This window comes from Nematolebias whitei, chromosome 14, assembly GCF_014905685.2.
Source record: "Nematolebias whitei isolate Nwh7 chromosome 14, NemWhi1, whole genome shotgun sequence".
In the NCBI taxonomy this organism is placed as follows: Eukaryota; Metazoa; Chordata; class Actinopteri; order Cyprinodontiformes; family Rivulidae; genus Nematolebias; species Nematolebias whitei.
In genome coordinates, this window is record NC_056511.1 from 10944737 (window position 1) to 10969551 (window position 24815).

General features: G+C 37.1%; 2 protein-coding genes across 2 annotated transcripts in view; both read right to left on the minus strand.

The window, feature by feature from the left end:
* The window catches only part of jade2 (jade family PHD finger 2), a 263541-nt gene that overhangs the window by 223170 nt on the left and 15556 nt on the right, over positions 1–24815 (minus strand). The window lies entirely within an intron of this gene.
* LOC119420458 lies at positions 5174–7024 on the minus strand. Its single transcript, XM_037687854.1, has 2 exons — positions 6506–7024; positions 5174–5755 (listed from the first exon to the last, which is right to left on the minus strand). Exons 1-2 carry the CDS (start codon positions 6888–6890, stop codon positions 5388–5390), a joined length of 753 nt encoding a protein of 250 aa, XP_037543782.1. The 5' UTR covers positions 6891–7024; the 3' UTR covers positions 5174–5387.

A 24815-nucleotide genomic window follows, 5' to 3' on the forward strand; every position in this document is an offset into this window, starting at 1 on the left:
GCTTAGGGCTATGTCTGTATCGTGCACTAGCTTAGGGCTATGTCTGTATTGTGCGATGGCTTAGTGCTACGTAGGCCAGTCACAATACCAAATTTTGCTGGGCGATTGTCTCAGAAATTATTGCGATAAATGATAAGATTGTTTGAAATTTGACAATAATTATTAATTATTAAATAATTAGAAATCATTGTCAAATTTAGGAAGAAGTGCTGGTTAATTTATTTTGTGTGTGGTACCTTTTTTTTTACCACCAGATGGCAGTACAAGACTTTTTAAACCGAAGGATGGATAGTGAGGGAGCGAGAAGTGTGTCTCTAAGAAAAATGGGAGGGAGACCCCTTGACGTGGGCTGTCTCTCCTTCCTGTTTTTGGTTCTCAAAATGGTGGATGCTCAGTGTGGTTTGAACTCTTTAGCATAGCATTTTTCACACAAAGCTTTTAAAAAAATATAAGTAAACAAGTTCTCAGCTTCTTTTTGCAGAGAAAAACAACTTTTTACATGAAGGCATGGATTTCAACCATGAATTTTGGAGCTTCGACAAGATGGAGGTTGCGCGCAGTTTGGAGTTTGAGTCGAGCTGCTACAATCTCCGCTCCAAGTGGCGAAGCAGAGTGGGGTGTGGGGGGTTTGGAAGGCAGGGCGCTCAGTTCTATTGATAGAGAGTAGTGCCCACCTTGAATAATGGTAGGGGATACACTGCATTGCTGGTAGTTTTACATTACGTTTATTTACATTTAACTGTGAATAACTGCAAACAAGAAATAGCATCAGCTAGCTTTAGCACTTCCAGCACAACATGGAGCACTCCTGCCCAAATTTTACATTTCTGCTGAATAAATTGAAGCCATTTGAAGATAGCAGAAATTCAGTTTAGAACTTGCTTTGCTCAGACAAGGAATCAGCTCATTAGTTTCAAATAAGTTAAGTTATTTCTCCAAAGTGAAGTCATTCAGTGTTATTTGTATCTTTTTTCACATAATCCCACATCAAAAGATCTGAACAATGGTTTTAAAGAGTTGGCAGACTTTTCCTGATTTATTCTAATCTCATTTGCTCCAAAATTACTTAAATTGAGCTTCAATAACAAGGACATTAAAGAGAAATAACTCCAAACACTCATTAGAAAAGAATAAATTAAAGTTTTGCTTTATAGATCAGTTTTACTTGAATTCTACGCAAGTGACAACCTTTTCAAATGGTCTAAGCAAATTGTGGATATTTCAAGTTTCAGTACTGATGAGCACAACACCAAAATGTTTGTCCAATCATGCCAAGTTTTCATTTTGGCCTTCCCTAAATGTACTGACAGGGTATTTGCTGGACTTTGTCTCTCTGTCCTCAAGCTTCCAGATTTGTCTGACTGGCTGCGTCCCATTTGTTGCCTCGTCCACCCGTCTGTCTGACTGTAAGCTTGCCATCTGTCTTTCTCTGTCTATGACTCTTTGCCTTGTTGTCCTGTCTACCCATTTGCCTGCCATCTGTTTGTCTGTCTGCAAGTATGTCGTTCCTCTGCTTGGCTGTTTTTTCCGGCCTCTCCCTCGGAGAGTCCAGAGGATGACGGTGCATTTAAACACTGGTGGTAGTCGGTTTCTTTTTGGCACTTTACACCACTTACAGCTAGTGCAAATACAGTTCCCATGATGGTGATCTATTATTAAGAAAGCATAGTTGCAGAAAGCCAGCAAAACACTTAAAAATACATAAAAATACACATACAGTCTTCCCTTGAGATAGTTGGCAGAATAAAAGACAAAAAAGCTAAGCCATCAACATTAAAGAGATTTAGTCAAAGATATGAAATACACATTTGATCTTTATTTATAAAGTCAAACCTCCATATAAGGAAGCTGCTCTGTGGCTGAAAGGGGCTTGGACACAAAACTGTCAAATAACAGAAATTTTAACACTTTAGAAGTGATATCAGCACACAAACCATCCATGGTGCTCTTGGAAGTGCGACAGGTCGGTCAGTTTGATAAAGAATCCTTGAATATAAATTGCTTCTTAACAAACCACCTCGCTGACGCAGTGCTGTGTATAAAAATGAGGGTTTGAATGTCTAGGGAGGAGATTTGTTAGTCAGGGAATTTTAAGTGTGTACTCATTTGTTTTGTGTGTGTGTCTTCTAGGTGTGTGCAGCCTTACCAGGCAGAGAGGTAGAGATAGTGTTTAAAAAAAGGACAGAAATATATTTTTTAATAAATCAAATTTTAAGAAATTGAGCCATTTTTTTTTCCCATTTTTACTCTTATACCTTATTTTCATTCACTTTTTCCACTTACAACTTAAACTTACGACAAGGTATCTGCATGCAGGTTTCAGCAAGTCACATTTAAGACTTTAAGACCTTTTTAATGACACCTTGAATGTAATTTAAGACCGAAAACACTAATTCAGTAATTTGGTTGGAAACATCAAACAAACAAACAAAGATATCTACTCAATACATTAAAAGCACGAGGCTCAGTGTGTCTTAGTTTCCAGTTTTGCCTTCATAAACAAAGATCATCAATGCCAAGCTTGAACATTTTTTGCACATAATGCACCTGGCCTCATCTGAGTTGGCAACAGATATGAGCCACTTGTCCATAAATTTGACCTCGCCCATGATTTAGTCACAGAATAGCTAGCTAGCAAGCATATGTATCAGCAGCTAGTAGAAAGTAGCCTAAATCGCCTTGAGTCACAGTCGGTTTGAACCATTGACTGTATAAAATAAAACGCAAGTTTATTACGTAAAAAAGAAGTTTGTGTGCCACTCAATGGAAAACTTTTGCCAGCCAGAAAAGTCCAGCGAGAAAAAAATAATACGAGTTTAAATATTCCTGCCTCAGCATATTTTAAGACCTTTGAGTAATATATTTAAAACCAACTTAATTTTGTTTAAAGGAATTTACGACAGGGCAGCACGGTGGCGCAGTTGGTCAAATAGGTCTCTCTTGTAAATGTGTCCTCGTGACTCAGTGAGACTAACCTGTATAAATAAAGGTTGAATGAATGGTGCCGCCTCTCAGCGAGAAGGTGGCCCCGGTTCCAATCTCGGCTAGGGACCTTTCTGGGTGGAGTTTGTATGTTCTCTCTGGGCATAAGTGGGTTTTCCCAGGGTACTCCAGTTTCCTCCCACGGACCAAAAACATGCATGTTAGGCTGACTGGTAGCTCTAAATTGTCCCTAGGTGTGAGTGACAGAGTGAATAGTTGTTTGTCTCGTTTGTCTCTATGTGTCCCTGTGATGGACTGGAGACCTGTCCAGGGTGTACCCCGCCTCTTGCACAGCGATGGCTGAGATGGGCACCAGTGACCTCCACAACCCAAAAAGAAAGAAGTGGGTAAAGATGATGGATGGATGAATGGATGGAATTTCAGATGTTAAGGCCTTAATTGTGGATACATGAATTTAAGACTTTTTAAGGATGCTGTATGAATTGTGAATTTTGATTTAAATATCCTGGACAGTCAAAGCAAGATCTTCTGATTTTGAATTTTAATTATTTACCATAAACTGAAGTAAAAAACTGAGTTGCGCTCGCATTAAATGTCAAGCACAGTGGTGATGATGATTCAGATGATTTGGGCTTGTTTGTTCCCACAAGCCTGACCACCTGGGAGTCATTTAGTCCAGTGATTCCCAAAAGTTTTGACTTCCAAACCACAAAGTGGCAAAGGTCTGTGACCCCAATGACAGCTGGTTTAAATATACAAACATCGGTTAAAAAACACAGAAAGCTTAATAATTTAATTTAGCTTCAGCTTAATAATAATAAAAAAAGAAAACTTTTATTCACTTCTTTAGACTCCGTTTAATTTTTTGCATCATTATGATAAAAACAGGTGATAAGAAATAGTTTTTTAAACTACAAGTTGATATCTGGAGATCGATTAGGAACCTCACTTTATAGTTTCATGATCCACAGCAGGATCCCAAAACCAACTTTATGAACCGCTGATTTAGACAACAAATAAACTAATTTAAGTACATATCCTGATGCATGCTCAATAATTTAAGTACAACAGAGACAAATGTGAGTCCAAAACTTTAAGCTTGGTCCAAATTGAGTCATGCTACAGAAAATCTACAACAGAAAGTCTGAAAAAGAACAGTGTGCAGATTTTGTAAAGGTCCAATCAAAGATTAGACCAAAATTGGACTGAAATGCCATACAGGGACCAAAGAAGACCACAACAGTTAACAAAAACTACTGGTAAATGAAAACTCAGTGAACTGAAGCATCATTATAAAGAGGAGTAAGCCAACATTTCTCCACAACAGTGCGAGTCATTCAGAGTGGACTGGTTCAAGTTTCTGCCGATATCCACCTTATTCCGGATTTGGCGCCACTACCCATAATTCATAGCGGAAGCCGGTTGTTTACTTCCGCCCGCGATCCCGCGCTGTTGTTTACGTTTGTGGGTTAACACACTTGCTAGCAATTTAATGTTTTTGACACAAAAGTTTCCTTTACCTGAAGTAAATGGCAGCACATCAGAGGTGGATACATTGCAAGGATGTTTTAAAAAGCTGCGAAGATAAGTCGTTAACTGTGTCTCACCCATCATTTCTCACGGACTGGGTAGATGATATGAAATCATGGCCCGGAATTACCTACATCGATATTATTAATTACCTTGTTTTTTCTGAAGGCGTCGATGGCGAGGAATTGCGGAATTATAAAAGCACAGAGGCGTATAATTACCTCCACAGCAACAAAATAGATACAGTTTTGCTCAAGAAACAAGGCGACTTTATCTTTCTGAAAGCAGCTGTTGAGCCGAGCCAGAGCGTTGGTCAAGCTAAACACTTAGCATGGGTCATGCTCAGAGAAAGTGGAGTGGTAGAAACGGTCGGCTGTTCCTGTATCGCCGGATTGGGAAAATCATGCAGTCATGCGGCAGCTATTCTGTGGAAGGTATATCACTTATCTGGATATCAGAATATTTACATCACTGAATCAGAATCACTGAACTGGGCGAAAGCTGTGAGCTTCCTGTCTGCCTGTGTTTACATGTGGAAGCCAGAGCATTGTGCAGCCTGTGATCTACTGTCACAAAAAATTAAACATTAAAAAGGCTGTACAGTATTTTTATATTATTTGTTTTTAAAAAAGTACAGACTGGATGCAAGGCAACCTAACATTTACAGAAAAGGAAAAAATAAATGACAACAGCAGGGATGTAAATAACTTGTTTCATTTTATTAGGAGCAGTGATAGCTGAAGTCTGTTAAATTGTTACAGGTCCAGAATGCTGTGATCAGTGGAAAGACGGGGCTAGCATGTACAGATGAGCAGCGCAGGTGGAATGCTGGGACAGCAAAGAATCTTCAACCCAAACGTCTAAGCATGATAAACTTCAGACACCACAAGGCAGAGCAGCAGTATAACATCAACTCAAGGGCTGCAGACACGATTAGTCTTTATTTTCATAAGTGTTATAAGGACTTGATCTTGTACAGGCATTGTAAATTCATTGTTGTCATCTCCTTCCAGTGCTGACACAAGAGTGTTAAATGTTTCTAACGCTATACCAGTGTACAGCAAAGCGTCTGCGTCATTTTGTAGAAGAAAAAATGCAACTTCATCACACTGAGTCGTCTTGTCCTGGACATCTTTTCTGCCAGACGTGTTGCAGTATTGATGATGATCTTTTAGCGAAGGGTCCTCCCACTGTGTGTGGACTGAGTGCAGATGTGGCCCAGGAGGTTGTGTGGAGACGCTAGCCAGGTCTGGGATGACTGACGGTGAATCTACGGTGCACTCTGAATAACACAAAAATACAAAATCAAATCAGCGTAACACAACCTGTCAAGTGTCACTTACCTTATTACGTTTTAGGAAGGAAATTTGTAATTCCACACTCGTACACACATGATACATCTTAAATGTCAATAGTGCTGTTTTAGTGGGGCTTTAGCCCCCTTAAATTTTCCTAAGCCCCATCAAGTTATGCTATAATATCAAAATATTGTGATTAGATTTTAGTTTTTCATCCTTAAAAAAATCAGTTGGAGCTAGGTTGCATTTAAGCTTTTTCTTTAAAGAGTTTAAAAGAAGTTTTTTTTTTCAGCTGTGTCTGTTTCAAATAACCTGCCTCTAATAACTCAACATATTCTTTATTAACAAAATCCCCAGACTTTTACAGCCCTGGGGGCTGAATTTTACCAGGTTGCTAAATAAAAAGCTATTCTCGGACAGTTACATGAAATCATATACATCTCTGCTAGCATGCTACTGATGTTAATTACTAACCACTTTGTCTTTAAGATTTGGATTTGGCTGCCAATCAAGTACTTTCTCTTAGTGATAAAGTATTTTGGAATTAAATTAATAATACACTAACATCCACAATAACACTGCAACCAGCTAGCGCTGATGCTAACACCATCCACAGTATAGTAATTATAACATCACAATTATAACATTAATAATAATATAATTCAGTAAAAGATAAGAGCTAAGCATGATTAAAATGTGAAGCGGGGACAAATCACATTTTCAATTTCACTCACCGGGAACAGATTCGGCCGTTTTGTCGATGTTGCTGGAAGCTGTCTGGCTCACAGTGGTCCGGATGAGCTGCCTTCTTTTCTTTGGTGGGGCCCGGTCATAGCCCAGATAGAGCTCCGGGTCGGGGTGAAGCTCTGTGGGCTTTTTATCAATAAAATGAAAGGAGCAAACATAAACTCTCTTCGGGGGGTATTTGAGTTTTAAAGCTGCCAGCCACGCTCGTTTTCGATCCTCCTTCCTCGGCATGGAGTGCAGTTCGTAACGCGCTGGGCACACACAGGCCTTTCGAAGTTGTTGATGTGCAAAACAATACGTTTCTAGCTCGTCTTTCAGTTTTCTGGAGCTGTTGTGACAGCCAACAACAGCACAAGTTGAACCCGAACTCATATTAGAATTGTTTAAGCCTCCTGCTACAGCACAAATTACTAGAATTTGTCATTAGCAAAAGTGCCTGTCATTAGCAAAAGTGCCTCTCGCTTTAGCTCACCGGAAGTATAAAACCGGGAAGGGGCGGTACCTGTCTGTCATGGCAGCCCACATACGCTCTTGCAGAATAAGGTGGATAAGTGGCTTTACAAACTACTGAGTCATGGGACAAACTTAATTTAATTAATGCAGTTTTGTCAAATAACTAGACTTTGTACATTATGCAAGGTGATGTTCATCAAATGTTGTCTTTATCTCACTAGACTTAAATTAATGCATCAATCCATATCAAACATCAGTATTTGGGAACACATATTCATTAGCATTACTTTTCCTTGTCCCCCTCCTTAAATTTATTTGCTTTCTGACACTTGTTTGTCCTTGTCTCATAAATTTCAATTGTTTTTAATAGTTAACAGCATAGCAAGCAAGATGAGAACCAGCAAATAGAAATCAATTAATAAATTCTGCACCACTTATTGCTGATTACAAAATATACAGATATAAGCTTAAAAACATGAAGGGATTTATGTAGGAATGCACGATAGTATTGGCATGGTATCGGCCGATATTAACATTAAAGTTGAGTATCGGACATCGGTCATTCCATCAAAACAACTCGCTGATATAAAAGACGCCGTTTCTGTATGACAACCCAGTGACAAGGATGCCTGCAACGCCAGCACAACGTGATGACATCACGCACGCCTATTAGATCTGATCCCGGCAGAAGAAAAATTCAAAATGTCGGCGGTGTGGAAGTTTTTTTGTCATTGAGTATGTCTGATTCCGAAGATTTTTGGACTACGTTGAGCCTCGCTACATCGTCCCCAGTCAGAGATATTTTTCCGACGTAGCCTTAACAGAGTTGCAAGCTGTCATTTTCAACGTCGTTGAGAAGCTAATAGCCGATAGCACTTGGGCGAGTTTTACCACAGACATTTGGACATCAAGTGTTAGCTCCGTTAGCATGATTAGTCTTACGGCACAATGAGACAAAAACTTTGAACTTAAAAAGGTTGTCCTTCATGCATGTAGCAAATAGGAAAGGTGAGATGGAGGAAGAAGGGTGACACTTTCTCCATCAGCACTCCACTACATTTGTTTATTTATTTTTCACTCATTAATGCGGGGCACCAGCTGGTCAGTTTACAGAGACCAACAACAAATTAATTAATATATTCACCCTTTAATAATCAGAACTCAGTCACTGAAGTAGAATCTGTTAATTACAGGGAGTCCCATACCGTAAATGAATATTCATCCGAAATGAAGGGACCAAAGTTGTCTTTTGAAGTTTTATTACCAAAATAATCAAACTAAGAATAAAAACAATAATAAACAAACGATAATAATGAATCAATCAAGGCTTAATTCTCTTATCAAAGGCAAAATTAAGTCTTTGAGCCGGAATTATTTTTGGTTTTTATACGTGCACAAATTTAGACAAAGGTTGACTATTGTAATAAATAGTTTCCTTTGGATTTTGGTTAAAAGTCGGTTGGAGTCAAATGTAACTTTAAAGAAAACAATTCATGGTGAGTCTGGAAGATGACCCAAGGGTCAGGGGTCATAGTTAGAGCAGTGCAGCTTCATGCTACATGCACGTAAGTGCAGAGGATCCCACACTGCAGCTAGGAACCCAGAACAAGCCTCCGCAAGCGAGACAGCATCGCAGGTGACCAATGCTAATAAATAACATTTAACACTTTTAATTTAATGTAAGTTAAAGTGCTATGCATATGGCAGTTACTGAATATATGTCATCAGCTCTTACAGCCGTTACACAATTGTTGCAGCAAATAAGCCTAAATAAGAGAGATATGTTCTGGCAAAGGAAAGTATATTAAAACTATCGGTATCGGTTATCGGCCAAATACATTTTAACATATCGGCATATCAGATATCAGCCAAAAATCCAATATCGTGCATCCCTAGAATTATGAAATGCATGTGCAATACAAGTTTCCACTTTTAACAAACCATTCTTTTTTTCTCTCTCACACACACACACCCATTTCTGGAAACAAACACTAGAGGCAAGATGTGTGAAAAGACAATTGGTTTGACAGGTACAGAGGGAAAAAGCATCAAACAAGAATTGTAAACATCTAAAAAGTAAGGTTTAGAGACCAGGTAAATAAGTAAAAAGTCACAAATACAAAAAAAAGGTAAATAAAAGTGAGAAAGAGAGACACATCGAGAAAGAAAGAAACATTAAATGAAATAGAACTATTGTGAATGAGCTGAAAGAATCAAAATGTCAGGGTGTGAGTGTAAAAATGTGTGATGTCGGGTATGAACTATTTACCTCAACATCAAACACAAGTCTACTCACGCATGCACACACACACACACAGTGCAACAAAAAGGAAGACATCACACATCAAACATCCTCATCGTGACCCATCTAACAGGTGTGCGAGAACGATGACAGCAACCTTCTCACGTCTGAACATGAAAGCTACTCGTTTCTGTTGGTGAACGAATGAAGCAGGCTAGGAAGAACCTGACAACTGGAGAAAAACTGCAATTTTTTTTAAATCTTTACTTTTTTGTGCATGGTTTAGATGAAGAACTGTGGTTTGGCATTAAAACAAATCCTGTTCGTCATTAAAATGCACCAAAAAGGCGCCCAATCATAGAATAATCAAACACTAAAAGCCTAACGGTAGGGGTAATTTTGGCCAAAAATACATAGCATCGCAGGAGGTGAAACAGAATGAATGAAGGAATATTTTCATTAACAAATAAACTAGTAAACATTTAAATGGTTGGTTATCAAACAAACATCATGCTGTTGCTGCCAGCCCCAACAGCAAATTTAGCTGAATAGCTTAATGGATGGTAAATTCAGTCTGTAATTCACCAGTAGCTTGGTTTAGACTTTATTTCATGTTAACTGTTCCAGACCCTTCAAAGGGTCCCAGAAGAAGGATCTAATGACTTCAGTGATTTTTATTTTCTGAAAATCTAACAAACGTCAAAAAACCCGACTTGTCGTCTGAAGCCATCATAAGATCACAGTTTTTAATCTGTTCAGTGTTCAGTTTATCCATCCATCCTTTTCCACTCACCCCATTCATGTTCAGGATGCAGGGGTAACAGGTCCAGGAGGGAAACCCAGACATCCCTCTCCCCAACACACTCCAGCTCTTCCTGGAGGACCCCATGGCCTTCCCAGGCCAAAGAGGATATTTAATCCATTTAAAGAGTTCTGGGTCTGCCCTGGGACCTCCTCCTGCTGTGTGGAAAACCTCCAAACGGAGGCGTGCAGAAAGCAAACTAATTAGATGCACCAACGACTTCAACCAACTCCTTTCAATATGAAGAACCAGTGGCTTTACTCTGGGCACCCCCCAGATGACCGACCTCCTCACCTTATCTCTAAGGCTGATCCTGGCCACCCAACAGAGGAAACTCATTTCAGACAGTTGTATTTAAAGTCTTGTTCTTTTGGTCATTATCAATATCTCTTTTCCATAGGTGAAGGTTGGACCATAGGCAGACCCATCCATCCATCCATTATCTTTACCCGCTTCTTTCTTTTCGGGCCACGGGGGTCACTGGTGCCCATGTCCAGCCATCAATGTGCGAGAGGTGGGATACACCCTGGACAGGTCACAAGTCCATCACAGGGTCACATAGAGACAAACAACTATGTAGATAGACCAGTAAATTAAAAGCTTTGCCTTATTCACCACAACAGATCAAAGCAACACCCTCACTACTAAACACAAGGCTGCCAATCAGTTTGTTCATCTTCATCTCAACTCCACCATTACTCGTGAACCAGACTTTCCAATACTTGAACTCCTCAGTTTGAGGCAGAGACTCATCCTTGACCCAGAGGAAGCACTAAACCTTTATCCAGTCAATAACAGTGACCTCATACTTGGAGATGTTGACTTTTTTTCTCCTAGCAACACTCAGCTGTGAACAGCCTCAGCGCACACTGAAGATCATGGCTCAAAGACACCACATCATCTGCAAAAGGCAAATACAAGACTCTGAAGTTTCCAACCTGACACCCTCCTTACCACAACTGTGCTTTTGAGAGCCCGTGAACACCACAAACAGGATCAGAGACAAGATCTAGTTCTGGTAAGAGTCCAGCCCGCACCAGAAACAAGCTTGATGATGTGCTAAGAGCACGGACACAGCTTTTGCTTTGGTACTTCAGGGACCAGATAGTTCTTAAATGCAACCTTGTCACACCATACTCTTACAGCACCCCGCCACAAAATGCCTCATGGAACCCGGTTGTAAACACATGTAAACTGGAGAGTCAAAATCCCATGACCCCCGTTCAGTATTCTGGTACAAATTTTGAATGCTGAGAATTTAAAATAGAGCCATGAGTGCATCACAGACTGCCAGCTTTTCAGCACACAAGGTGTTTCAGAGGTGGTTTTCTTTTGTCCATCTTCCACATGTGTGACAGAGCAGATGTGCTTCTACTTGAGTCAATAAAGCTGCCTCTGCAGGCAGTGTAACGGCCCACGCTTCACTCCCATAGCGAGCTAAACTCTATGAAATGGGACCAAATAAAAAGTGACAGAACTGTATCCTTTTTCTGTTAGGAAGTTTTTTGTTTGTTTGTTGGGGGGGGGGGGGGGGGTTGTATAAAATTCATAAAACAATAATAATAGTAAACAAACAAACAAATTTGTCACATTATGTGTTGTCATCATTGTAGGTTCCTATACAATGGCGAAATTGGCTCTTTGCATTTAACCCATCCACCACTGGGTGGGGCAGTGAGTGGCTATGGGGGGCGCCCGGGGAGCAACTGGGGATGGGTGTCCTGCTCAGAGACACCACGAGATGTGCAATGACCGGGGATCGAACCCAGAGTTGGATGCCCTGCCCCTACACCATCTCGGCCCCCCAAAGGTGTTTATGAGAGAAACTAAAGGTTTCAAGGCATCTGCAATGCCTCATGGATTTTGTGCATGTATTGTACTTGCCTTTATCAGTTATCAAAATATCTCATAAAAAAGTAGTCTGATTTTTATAAAATTCTCAGAAATTAGTTATTAGACAAAAACCTACAAGTGATTAGCTTTTGGAGTCAACCTAATTCAAGATGGCCATTGCAGGTAATGAACTTTAGCAAACTCAGAAACAGCTACAACTCAGTCAACTTTACGGAGACGAAGCTAAAATTTGTCGTAGTAGTTGCTGAAACTCCGAGCTTGAAGAGATCACACAAGATATTTGTTATTTTCATTATAATCTGTATATAATTTTTATGTCATTCAATACATTTGCTCATTGGGTTTTGGATGAACATTACATCCATCTATTATCTTTACCCGCTTCTTCCTTTCTGGGTCACAGGGGTCGCTAGTGCGCATGTCCAGTGTAAGAGGCAGGGTACACCCTGGACAGGTTGCAAGTGTTCAAGGAAAAATATCTGTTTTCAGATGCTCTACATTATGTTTGTTTCATTTTTTTGAAGCTCAAACTTTGAAGTGTTGGTAAACTTTATGCTTATCTAATCACAGACCTAAAAAAAAAAAAAAAACTGAAGGCTGTTTAGACTTTTAAAGTGAAAAAGAGGCAAATTTGTCACATTATGTTTCACGAACAAAAGCTTTTCTACTAAAATGTTGCCGCCTTGCTGCTGAAATGTGTGAAACAGAATGCTCAAGGAGATAATTACAGTAATTGCACTAACAATAATTGCATTAATTACATAATTTTAAAAAATAAAAAGAAAGTGTGTGCGACAACGCTAAAGAAAGCAGGAAAAAAAGCGTTTTGTTTGGACACATTTTGTAAGCTTCTGCACACCACTGGTACAGTGCAATATAAAGACGGTAAACCGCAGAAAGACAGAAACCACAGAGCACAGCTGTGCTCAACTTCTCAGCCAGGAGCTTCAAAGCTGTGCTCACGACCTCCCATTGCAACACACACAAAAACACACACAGCTTGTGACTGACTGGAAGGAGCAGAGCCACTTAAAGACAGGCATGAGTCACTCCCTGATGATGATATCACCCGCACCATTCCCATCAGCTCCTTCCCCTGTGGACCCCCGCCGAGCGCTCCGCAGGGATACGCTAGATGGAAGGAAGCTCATTTCTAATGTCAAACAGGATGAAGACTGTCATCTTTGCTTAATGATGATTTTAAATGCTCTCGGAAGAGCAGAAACTATCTGAACTACTTTTTTTCAAACTAAAACGTAAAGGTCTCAAGTTATATTAAGCTCTGTTTATGCAAGAAAACTCAGACAGGAGGAACCTCGGCTCATCTTCAAAGGCAGAGTTTTGCATTTGTGATGTAATAAAACCTATTTCATGCATTTTTGTCTACAAGCAGCTAAGCTATGCACTTTTAGAGTATGCACTTTTTAAAATGTTTGTGATTGAAGAATTATTTTTATTCTTCCATTGCTATGAAAAACACAAGTACCAGTCCCTTCCCAGATTTCCTTTGTCCATTTAGTCTACACACAGTTTTATCTGCATGGGTTTTATTTTGGTGGCAGACACACTGTAATTTCCTTCACAAAGCCTAAAGCATGAACCTTAATTTAGACTAAATGTATTAAAAAATAAGAAGACAGTTTAAAAAAAAAAAAAGTTTACCAACTCTGGAGTTGTGAATAATTAATATCTTACCTGTTGTAGATCGCTCCTTGAATCACCTCCATTTCTGACTGGATTTACAAGCTAACAGCTAACATAGCAAGAACAAGAACAAAGTGGATGGTTAAACTGATGCATGCTCAATAATCCAGGTAGAAAAATCTAAAAAAAAGTTCAATCTGGTCCTCTGGACATTCAAAAAAATAAAATAAAATAAATTGTAGAAACGTTTCGTCTTTCATCCGAAAGACTTCCTCAGTCTGAGGTGCTGTATTCAGCTCAGTCCAAAGTGGATGGCTGCCGTTTTAAGATAAATTACGTCTTAAAACGTTCATAGCAGCACATGTAAAAGACATTTTATAAAACCTTGACATTCCGGTTGATTTCACATTACATGTTTATTTCCATTAACATCCAACAAAAAAGTAGCAGCTTGCAGTAGCACTTTCTGTACAGCCTGGGACGGTTCAAGCAGGAGTATCACAACAGAATAATATTGTTATGTGACACTCAGTGATGTCAAAGTTCATCAAATAGCCTTCACCGAAACTGCCACTTGATTTTTGACACTTAAGTGTTTTAAATTGGTAGCAATCCACTCTGAACTTGGCCCTGCTAAAACTCACTGTAAGCTCATCAGTCTAGTCAGAAAAAGGTTTATATCTCAAAATTAACATTGTTAAAGAAGCTGCAGCAGGTAAGATATTAATTGCTCAAACCCTTCTACAGAACCCCACTTAAAAACATAATTGAATTATTGGTTTAAGGAAGCCAGTTTGGAAGTATTCAGAGATGTTCATGCACCATCATCAAACATTATAAATACTTCATAAATATACAGTTCTCCAACGAGGTTGCAGTAATTTAAGGGCAATAACGACTTTATCCATACTCCTTTTTTCATTTGTTTTACAATTTAACACAACAAAATAAACGAGGCAGATGATCTAACATACATAAACTTACATATCAGACCATTAAAGAACACGAATTTCCACGTGATCATTTGCATGTTTTTCATAAATTTGAAAGTCGATGCTTAAAATCTTTACATGTGCATTTGTAGAAACGATGACCAAGTATAAGCGTCATCGTCTTCATTTATTAAAACAAAAAACCCTTGAGAATTAAACAGAAAGCTTTGTTTATGTCAGTGCATACATAACCTTTCTGTTAGCAAAATATCTCAAGAACAACTTTTAAGGAAAGTCGCAGAAAGAAATAATTGAATGTGCATTCACAACTAACTATTGGACTTGAATTGGACGTGATCAAGTTAGTCAACCTTTGAAAACAAAAATTTTTATAATTCAGTCAATGTTACAGATATTTAGCTCAACTTTGGTCTGGCTGCAGCTGACAGTCACCCCCATACACACATTCTGTGTGTTAACATACCTTACGAGAGCTTTGTTTAAAAATGTTAGCATACACAGCAAAAAGACAAAAACATTCCTAAGGAAACCTAGTTTCAATTATTTATTTTAGGAGAGGAGAGGACAAGCTTTAATGAACTGAACAGTGGCTGTGCTGAAACTTTGTTTTGGTGTACAAACCAAAAAGCATCCATTTTCCCCCTACCTGGCTAAAACCTTCTGGATCAAGTTAAATATATTCCATGTGTGTCAATTAAGCAAAATTATAAAATTAATTACTGTACTGTGAGCAATGTAATAAAGTGTCCACATGCTGATGGGTAAACAAATCATTTCATGCCCTTAAAGTGGAGTTTGCCTGAATAAAACAGTGTAAGCAACTCCTCACGGGGGAAGCAGTAAATGGGGAGTAAAACAGTGTAAGGTGCTTACTCATCTCATCTTGGAATAAAAAAAAATAAAAGTATATTTGCAGAAAAACTCTATATTCAAGCCCCTGCACCCCTATACATGTATGCCCACCAACAGCAACTTTATTCTTGTAATTTTATGACTTTTTTCTTGTAATGTAAATTTTTTTGTGTGTGTGGCCCTTAAGCGCCGTCGTACTTTCAGGACAATCCTGCTATGACTTTTGGTACTGGTGCAACTTTAGTTTTTTTTTAATATTTAGCGTTTTCTGCCATGTTTGTTCTCATAGAAAACGAATTGAGCTCATTCTACATCCTTCAAATTTTTAGATGTGTTTAAAACAGTTTACTGCTCCTTTCACATTTTGTTCTACTTCAGCTTACTTCAGCTTCCTTGTGCAAATTTAAACTTTTTTCAGCTAATTTCAGTTGCCTTTTCAGCTGTTTTGTGTTCCTTTCAAATTATTTCTGTTAACCACAACATTTTTGTGCTTTGTCTAACTCCTTTCTGCTAATTTTAGCTTGTTAGGCTCCTTTCAGCTTATTTCTGCAAGTTTTAACTTTTTCTACTGCAGTATTTTAGGTTCTATTAAGTTGTATTATGCTAATTTAAGCTTTTCAGTTAATTCCACATTTTTTGCACTCATTTCCACTTTTTTCAGCCTAATTCAGCAAAAATGTGCTCTCTACACTTGTAATTTTAGCTTCTTTCTGTTTTTTATCTACTACAGCTTAGCCGTTTTTTGTTGTTGTTGTTGTTGCTAATTTTAGCTTTGTTCAGATAATCTCCACTTTTGTGTGCTTATTTCTGCTTCTTTCACCCTAACTGGGAAAAACTGTGCTTTCCCCACTTCCTTCTAGTAAAGTAAGCTTCTTTCTGCCTTTATAGCTACTTTTCAGCTGTTTTTAGCTATCCATCCATCCATTATCTTTTACCCGCTTCTTCCATTTTGGATCACGGTGGGTGTCAGTGCCCATGTCCGGCAATCACTGTGCGAGGGGTGGGGTACACCCTGGACATGTCGCAAGTCCATCACAGGGACACATAGAGACAAACAGCCATTCACTCTCTCACTCACACCTAGAGACAATTTAAAGTTACCAATCAGCCTAACATGCATGTTTTTTGGTCTGTGTGAGGAAACCGGAGTACCCGGAGAAAACCCACACATGCATGGAGAAAACATGCAAACTCCACCCAGAAAGGCCCCTGGACCGGGATTTGAACCGGGGACCTGCTTGCTGAGAGGCAGCAGCTCTACCAGTTGGGCCACCGTGCTGCCCCTGTTTTTAGCTAATTTATGCTTTTTTCTGATAATTTCCTCTTTTTTGTGTTCATTTATGCTTCTTTCAAACTGGGCAAATGTGTTCTTTCTGTGGTTTTTTTCCCTCCTAATTTAAGCTCAGCTACATTTTTAGCATTTCTTTTAGCTAATTCCAGCAGTTTTCACACAAATTCAAGTTTTTAATAGTAATTTCTGCTACTTAGACCTAATGGTGTCTAATTAACTTCTTTCTGCTAATTTTAGCTTGTTATGCTCCGATCAGCTTGTTCTTGCAGATTTCAGATTTTTATGCTATTTCAGCTACTTTTTAGCTGTTTTTTTGTTGCTAATTTTAGCTTTTTCTGCTAATTATACTTTTTTAAAAGCTCATTTCAACTCTTTCCACTTTCTTCTAATTGTTTAAGCTTCTTCCTGCCTTTTCAGTTACTCATCTCATCTTGGAATAAAAAAAAAAAAATAAAAGTATATTTGCAGAAAAACTCTACATTCAAGCCCCTGCACCCCTATACATGTATGCCCACCAACAGAAGAGGCAATGGGCCAAAAAATGAGCCACAGGATCCAAATACATTTCTTTTATCACCTTGCTGGTTCCGGCCACCGGAACATTAACGCAATATTTATTGATACCACTGCTGCTGCTGCATTATGAGATCAGGAACAAGTGAGAAGAAAACAGAAGGAGAGAGAGAGAAGAAATGAGTTTAAAAAAATAAAATAAAATAAAAACTCCAGTCCAAATAATTTCCCCTCACTAAGCCTTTTGCTTCAGAAAACTGCTGACAAATAATGAAGGAGGCGAGGTGGAGCCAGAGAGGTTGGAGTGCTGCCAAAACCACAGGAGGAGAAAGAACAAATGGAGGGAGGACAGGTGAGAGGAGGACAGATAAGGGAGAGTAAAGACTGAGAGAGAGAGACAGAGAACTGATCTACACAGTCTCCACTGCCATCAGGAGCTCATTAGCTCAGGATGGGAGTGTCAGAGGGACAAAAAGGCAAGAACTTCAACCTAAACCATCACCTCCTCATTTAACTACCTTCATCCCCACCCCCCGCTTCATGACCGCCATCCTCCCAAACCAATATTTATCCCTACATTTAATAGTATTGTTAAAAGTTTGCATCAATCCCTATCACCAAGCTTCACCTCTTGACATTTTTGTAGGCTACTGCTGTATGTCTTTGTGTGCCTGTCTGTTAGCAAAACATCTCATGAACAACTGGACGGATTTTCATCAAGTTGAAGGAAGCAATCAGTGGATGTACAGCTATATATATATATATATATATATATTGACATGTTTATAAATATATATATATATATATATACACACACACACACACACACACACACACACACATTCGTGTTTTTGCTACAAAGTGAGGACCAAGTAAATAGACCAGCAGAGTGAGGACCACTAGTTCTGAACTACTTAGAAAGAGTGTATGATCAATTTTGGACACTAGATGTCACCCACACCCTAAACACTCCCTCAGATATTGCAGAACAGCAACATTCTGAAAAAAGATTTTAGCCAGCAAAGTGAGAACCTAATAGTGTGTGAAAAAAGTTTTTAACCAGCCAAGTGAGAACTGTTTATTGTGTGAATGCTTATTAAGCACTAATCTTCTGTTCTACTATTTTAAATGTCAGTTTAAGTTTTTTAAGTCTGGTTTACTTTCACATTAACTATATTTAACATATTTTCTGTATTTTTTTAACTAATTTTTAACCAATTTACCATTTGTTAAGCTAGTTTTATGTTGCCTACAGTTCTCTTTAAACCTGTTTAACACTTTAAAGGGTTATTCAGCCTTTTATAGTTTCTGTTTCTAGAGGTTTTAGGCCAGTTCAACTATTTGTTTAACCATTTTCAATTTGTGTTCAAGCTTGTTTTTAGTATTTTATAATTACTTCATTTGTGTGGCTATTTTAAAATGTTTTCTTTATTTTTTTAACTAATTAGTAACCAATTTAACATTTGTTAAACTAATTTTAGCTTCCTTGCAGCACTCTTTTAGCTTATGTTTAACAATTTAAAGGTCCATTCCATCTTTTAAAGCTTCTGTTAAGCTTTTTTTTTGTCTTGTTGAACCATTTTTTCATTTTTCAGCTAAATTCAGATGTTTTAGCAATTTTACAGCAAATTTCAACTTATCTTGATATTTTGCTATTTTGATTTTTTTACACTCTTTTCACTATCTGTGGGCCAATTTCAAATTGTTTCTGGAAGTTTTAGCTTCCTTTTCCTACTTTTAGCTACTTTCAGCCTTGTTTAGCACAGTTCAGCTGCTTTTCATTTCACATGTTTTGTGCTGAATTAAGTTCTTTCACCTTAAAATCAGAATTTTAAATATTGAGTTCACTCTTGATGGGGTTTTAGCCAAAAGTGATCAGTACCACATGCTGAAAGCTAATTAGCATGTAAAAAATCTAACAAAGGTAATACAAGCTTCAATTAGCTCTAACTGTAATTGTGTAATGCAAGAATATCAAAGATCACAGCTAAATAATTTACAGGTCAACATTGATCCTTAATGATTTTACAATCATGGGGTCAAAGGTCAAAGTCACCCCCATGTTTAGATTGTTCTATTTGATAATGGTTTAACTTAGAAATGTCAAACTTCTCAGCTAATCATAATATGTCTTAGTGATTTCAATTCAATTCAAAAATACTTTATTAATCCCAGAAGTAAATTACATTTTAGGGTCATAGTCAAAAAAGACATGTCAAACTTTACAAGACAACACCTTATGTGTCTCCAATGTGGTCTTCTGTTTTTAAGGTCATTTGGTCAGGGCTGAAAGTCAAAGGTGAACTTTCCCTAAAATAGCCATAAACCATTAATCATTTAACAGAGACATGTCTAACTGTACAGCTAGAAATTATGTAGGGCAATGATAACCTCTATTAATTTCAAAGTCATTAAATAAAAGTTCATGGTCACAGTTAGCCACTTCTTTTACCTTATTGTGTCCAAATTCCAGCTTATTCTGGTTATTCACCTTTTCTTTGCTTTTTGCAACTTCTTTCTGGTGGTTTAAACTTTTTTGTGTTCAATTTTTTGCTAACATTTACTATTTTCTGCTATTTTGGCTACATTTCTACCTTTTTTAACTATTTTGCCACATTTTTACAAATTTTCTTTTGAATTTTCAGCTTAACTAACAGGATTCAACAAAATATTTCAGCAATAAGCATTCACATTACATTTTTGCAAGAAATGCAATTTCTCTAGTTCAAACTGATCTATTTTCTTTCCAATTTTAAGTGGTCAACTAGGTTGAATGTGTTCCTCAGATCTGAGAACAAATTATGATGTTTGATCGTTTTTACTGATGAATACACTAAAGATCAAACCAATGTCAACTGAAAGCAGAATTGTAAGTAACTAAGCAGAAATACTTTGAAACAGTTCTTAAGTATATATTTGTGTTCTGTACTTTACTTGAGTAATTATGTTTTAGATGACTTTATTCTTCTAATCCTTACATTTTTGCACACTTATCTAAACTTTCTACTCTTTATATTAAAAAAAGGTAAGACGTAAAAGTTGTTACTCCTATTTCATTCCTGCTTGTTATTGTTAAAAATATACAAGTTAATTGTGCCTCATGGATAGAGTGAATTTAATTGTAGTTGGATAAGAAGTATAAATATACACCATTCTGACATTCTATTGATTTGTAAGATTTATCATGCCTGAATATGACAAATCACTTAACACTCCAGTAGGACATGGCAGATGTATGTAGTCTAGTATGAACATGAGCTTGGCAGAGATATACCTGTATATGTGATAGAAACAGGTAAGCTAGTGCATCAACATTAACATTTTAGTATAACATAATAGTCATGGCCTTTAGAAAAGTGTTTTTGGGAGAGGTCACCTCCCGATAAATTTATTTTTGGAAATTGTAATTGCTCACTTTTACTCAATACTTTTACTTTTGATACTTAAGTACAGTAAATGTAAAATACTTTGACTTCTACACAATATTCCTAAAGTATACCTTTACCATAAATTTACTTATGTCAAAGTTAGATACTTGTACTTTTACTCAAGTATCACTTTGAAGTACATTATACAACACCGACTGCAAGTGAAGCCTACTTTTCTCAATTTGAAATGAATCTCACACAACACTGTACTTTAAAAATTAAAAGTAGATTGAGTTCATGTTTTTTCATTACACCTGTTAATTAAACATTTTATACTAAAAAATTGATTAGATTGCACTTTGTACTGATGATTTATTTAGACACAAGCAATAAATATTTTTGTAAACAGTGAACATCAACAGAGCCTTTACAAATATCTGTATAAAAAATAATTCTAAATTGAAAAAAAACTGGAATGTGAAAGTGACAAAGCAGGCCTTTTTAAAAGTAAAAATATTAATTTGGCCACTGATAAAAATGGGCCTCTTCATCAAAAACTAAAATTGTCCCAGTAAGAAATGGTTCTTTTCTTAAATAAAGTGACATGTCCATAACTTACTTTTTTTTTTTAATCTAATAAAATGTGCCTTTTCCAAAAAAGGCCTGTAACATCTATGAATAAAAAGTGATGATCTCAATGTTTAAGTGTTTTTTTATCTTAACTATCTCATTGTGCACATACTATTTAACATATTTTCATGTTATTCTGTGGAGAGCAGGGGAGGATTTCTCAATGCACATTTGACAATCATGTTTACCCGGCACCTTCCGCATTGATATGAAACAGGCCATATGCTGCTGAACACAAAGCTTCTCCTGCTGACTCCAAGGATTCTTCACAATAGCTTTTGAAGGACCTAAGAAAAAGAAAAACATTTTTGTTAGTACAAAATATATAATTTCTAAACAAAGACCTTATTAAAACAAAATTTAAATTTGTACAGCGTAAACAAACTATAGGTACACCTACAAAAATTTGAATATTGTAAAAAGGTTCAAAATTTATTAACACATTTCAGAAAGTGAAACTGACATAGATTCAATACAAGAGTGGATTTTTTTTCTCTCTCTTCACTTTCAGGAAATGTGTTGCACAGACGGAGATCTTTAATTCTTTCTGTCTGAAAAATGCAAGACCTTTGAGTAACATATGTAAGACTAACTTACACTTTTTTATGATTAAGACTTTTCAAGGTCTTAATTTTAGATAAATTTAAGAATTTTTAAGACTTAAGGATGTGCGGACACCCTGTAAACAACAGACTTCAAGTAAAACAATTGCACGCATTAATCTCACGGATGTGTAATAATAAACTACTTCTGATCGATCCTTACATATATGATGATTTCAGAAACCATTTAGTTCAATGTCTCAGTATAAAAAACTGTACTGATTGGGCCAAGTTCACTGACAAAAATGCTTGAAGGTTTCAGCCTTTAAAGTAGATGCATTAAGAGGGAGATCACTAAGTACGTAATAGAAGTAAAATGAGCCTTAGTGAGGAGTGATGACCAGCAAATCTTCTCTGAACTTTTTTCAAGTGTGGCTCAGCTTATCAGTTATATCGGCACTTCTGTTTCTGTAGTTCAACTGAGGGTTTGTACTTGTTATTGTACCTTTTTTAAATAAAATAATTTAAATAATTCCATTTAATCCTGAGAGTTATTCTAGATAAGTTTTCTCAAAGCAAAACAAAAGCTGCATTTCTGCCAATACTGAGTTTTATTGAGTAATGGGACATTTCAAAGCACAAGTTAAACTTTCAAAAAATATTTCTTTCTCCCTGGGTTGTCAGGCCCAACAACCGTGAAAGGACTTTAAGTATTTTGGGATTGGCTAGATTAGTCTCTGTAATTTTTCAATTTTAAATAAATAATTTTTAATAATCAATACTGTTGGAATTTTTTTAATTGAGTCCTTTTAAAACATGTCAAATGTGTGGCAAAGCTGTATTATAATCAAATTGGAATCTGTATAGTAACCAAAATTCATAGTTTTACCTCTATGTAGGATTAAAAACCTTCAAAGGTTTAACCGTTTTGACACATTCTAAGGATATAAATCAGCTATAAATCATTTTTCACCTGCATACCTATACTGAACACATTGAAAATTATTAGGTAATGTCTCCAATAATTGTCAGCTACAAGACAAGACCAACATCACACCAGCAGATATGTCTTCTGCTGAAGTCTCTCCACCACATACTTTTGGTACAAGGTCAACTTATTAATGTATGGATGTGCATTCTCAGTTTCACCTATTGTGGCCAATATCTACATGGAGGAAGAGGAAAGCAGAGTACTGTAATCCTACAAAGGAACAAGCTTTGTTTAAGTTTGAGAACACCTGTGCCAAAATCCAAGCCAAAGAAGTAAAGAGATAGAGAAGAAATCAGCGGACAATATCTTGGTGGTCAGAGCTAAGCTATCTTTTTTGGATCATCTAGTGCTCATTGAGAGAGACGGTAGCCTCACAACTGAAACTTAACCCTTTTTGATTGACAATGTTGGGTTTCACAACACAGAGAAACAACATCTCAAGGTTCATGATTTTTTCCATATTTTCTAAATTTCTAATCTTTTAATACAGAGCATGAGCATAGAGTGTCTGTGAGTCTTGCACATTATAGATATTTTTATTGTTTGAGTTCCTGCAGCAGCACCTTCAACAACCACCTATGTGGCCAAAAGCTGGTTCGGAAAGAAAGGGTGCTCATTGTCTAAGTGGGTGAAAGAAGTAAGCTACCCTTTCAAATGAGCAAATTAATTAATTATTGCAAAGATGTCACTGGTTAAGTCTGATGCATTAAATGATAGAATTGTAGGATAAACTTGTAGAGGTGTGTTTTCAGATCATCACTTTAAACAGTGTCCAACTTAAATGGACAATTTTGGCTCTGTAGAAACAACTTTGGCTGTGAATCCCTAATTCATTCAACCTTTATTTATACAAGTTAGTCCCATTGAGTCTCGAGGACTCATTTTCAAGACAGACCTGTTTTTTTACAAAGAATGATTACAACATTATACAATGTCAACAGTAGGCAATCATAAAAGAAAGCATATAAAATTGAGCAAGTAAAACAAATAAAATATTATTAAAATAAAACAAAACAAAAAATAGCTACATTTTAAAGCAATTGTAAAATCCTAAAAACAGACATGTCTGCATTTGGTTTTTGCCATGAATATAAGTAGTATAATATAAGTAGCATTTAAACTAAACTTACCTGATTCTTCATTGGTGCCATGCTCATGTTCTTCTCTTCTGGTATTCATCTTCTTTTGTGTTTTGACAGGATTTGGAAGTTGAATCATGTGAAGCTCCTCTCCATCTGAGAAGCTGCCCTCAACATGATCAGAGTGGTTCTGCATTTCAGTCAGTTTTTTTTACTGGATGGATGAAAAAGTTTTCCACCTAAGAACAGAGCTTAAATTAATTAATAAAATTGGAACAACTTTTAAAAACACCATAACATTAATTGTGTTTATAGCAATACAAATACATCCCAAAGAATTAGAATATCATGAAAAATATCTATATATTTTTTTACCCTCATTTCTGAAAGTAAAAGTCATAACTTCGATCAATGTTTCTCAACCTTGGTCTTCAAACACCACCCCACATTCCCCTTGAAATATTTCACTATGTGTGATTAATCTTCAAATTATACTTTCTGAAATTAATATACAGGTCCTTCTCAAAAAATTAGCATATTGTGATAAAGGTCATTATTTTCCATAATGTAATGATAAAAATGAAACTTTCATATATTTCAGATTCATTGCACACCAACTGAAATATTTCAGGTCTTTAATTGTTTTAATACTGATGATTATGGCATACAGCTCATGAAAACCCAAAATGCCTGTCCCAAAAAAATAGCATATTTCATCTCACCAATGAAAGACAAGCGTTTTTAATACAAAAAACGCCAACCTTAAAATATTCATGTTCAGTTATGCTCTCAATACTTGGTCAGGAATCCTTTTGCATGAATGACTGCTTCAATGCGGCGTGGCATGGAGGCAATCAGCCTGTGGCACTGCTGAGGTGTTATGGAGGCCCAGGATGCTTCGATAGCGGCCTTAAGCTCATCCAGAGTGTTGGGTCTTGCGTCTCTCAACTTTCTCTTCACAATATCCCACAGGTTCTCTATGGGGTTCAGGTCAGGAGAGTTGGCAGGCCAATTGAGCACAGTAATACCATGGTCAGTAAACCATTTACCAGTGGTTTTGGCACTGTGAGCAGGTGCCAGGTC

Bases quoted from the DNA above. Each gene is read 5' to 3' on its own strand.
- LOC119420458 (XM_037687854.1), bottom strand. From the start codon at position 6,890: ATGAGTTCGGGTTCAACTTGTGCTGTTGTTGGCTGTCACAACAGCTCC. The intron at 5,756-6,505 runs GTGAGTGAAATT...TGTGTTATTCAG, and splicing joins AACGGCCGAATCTGTTCCCG to AGTGCACCGTAGATTCACCG.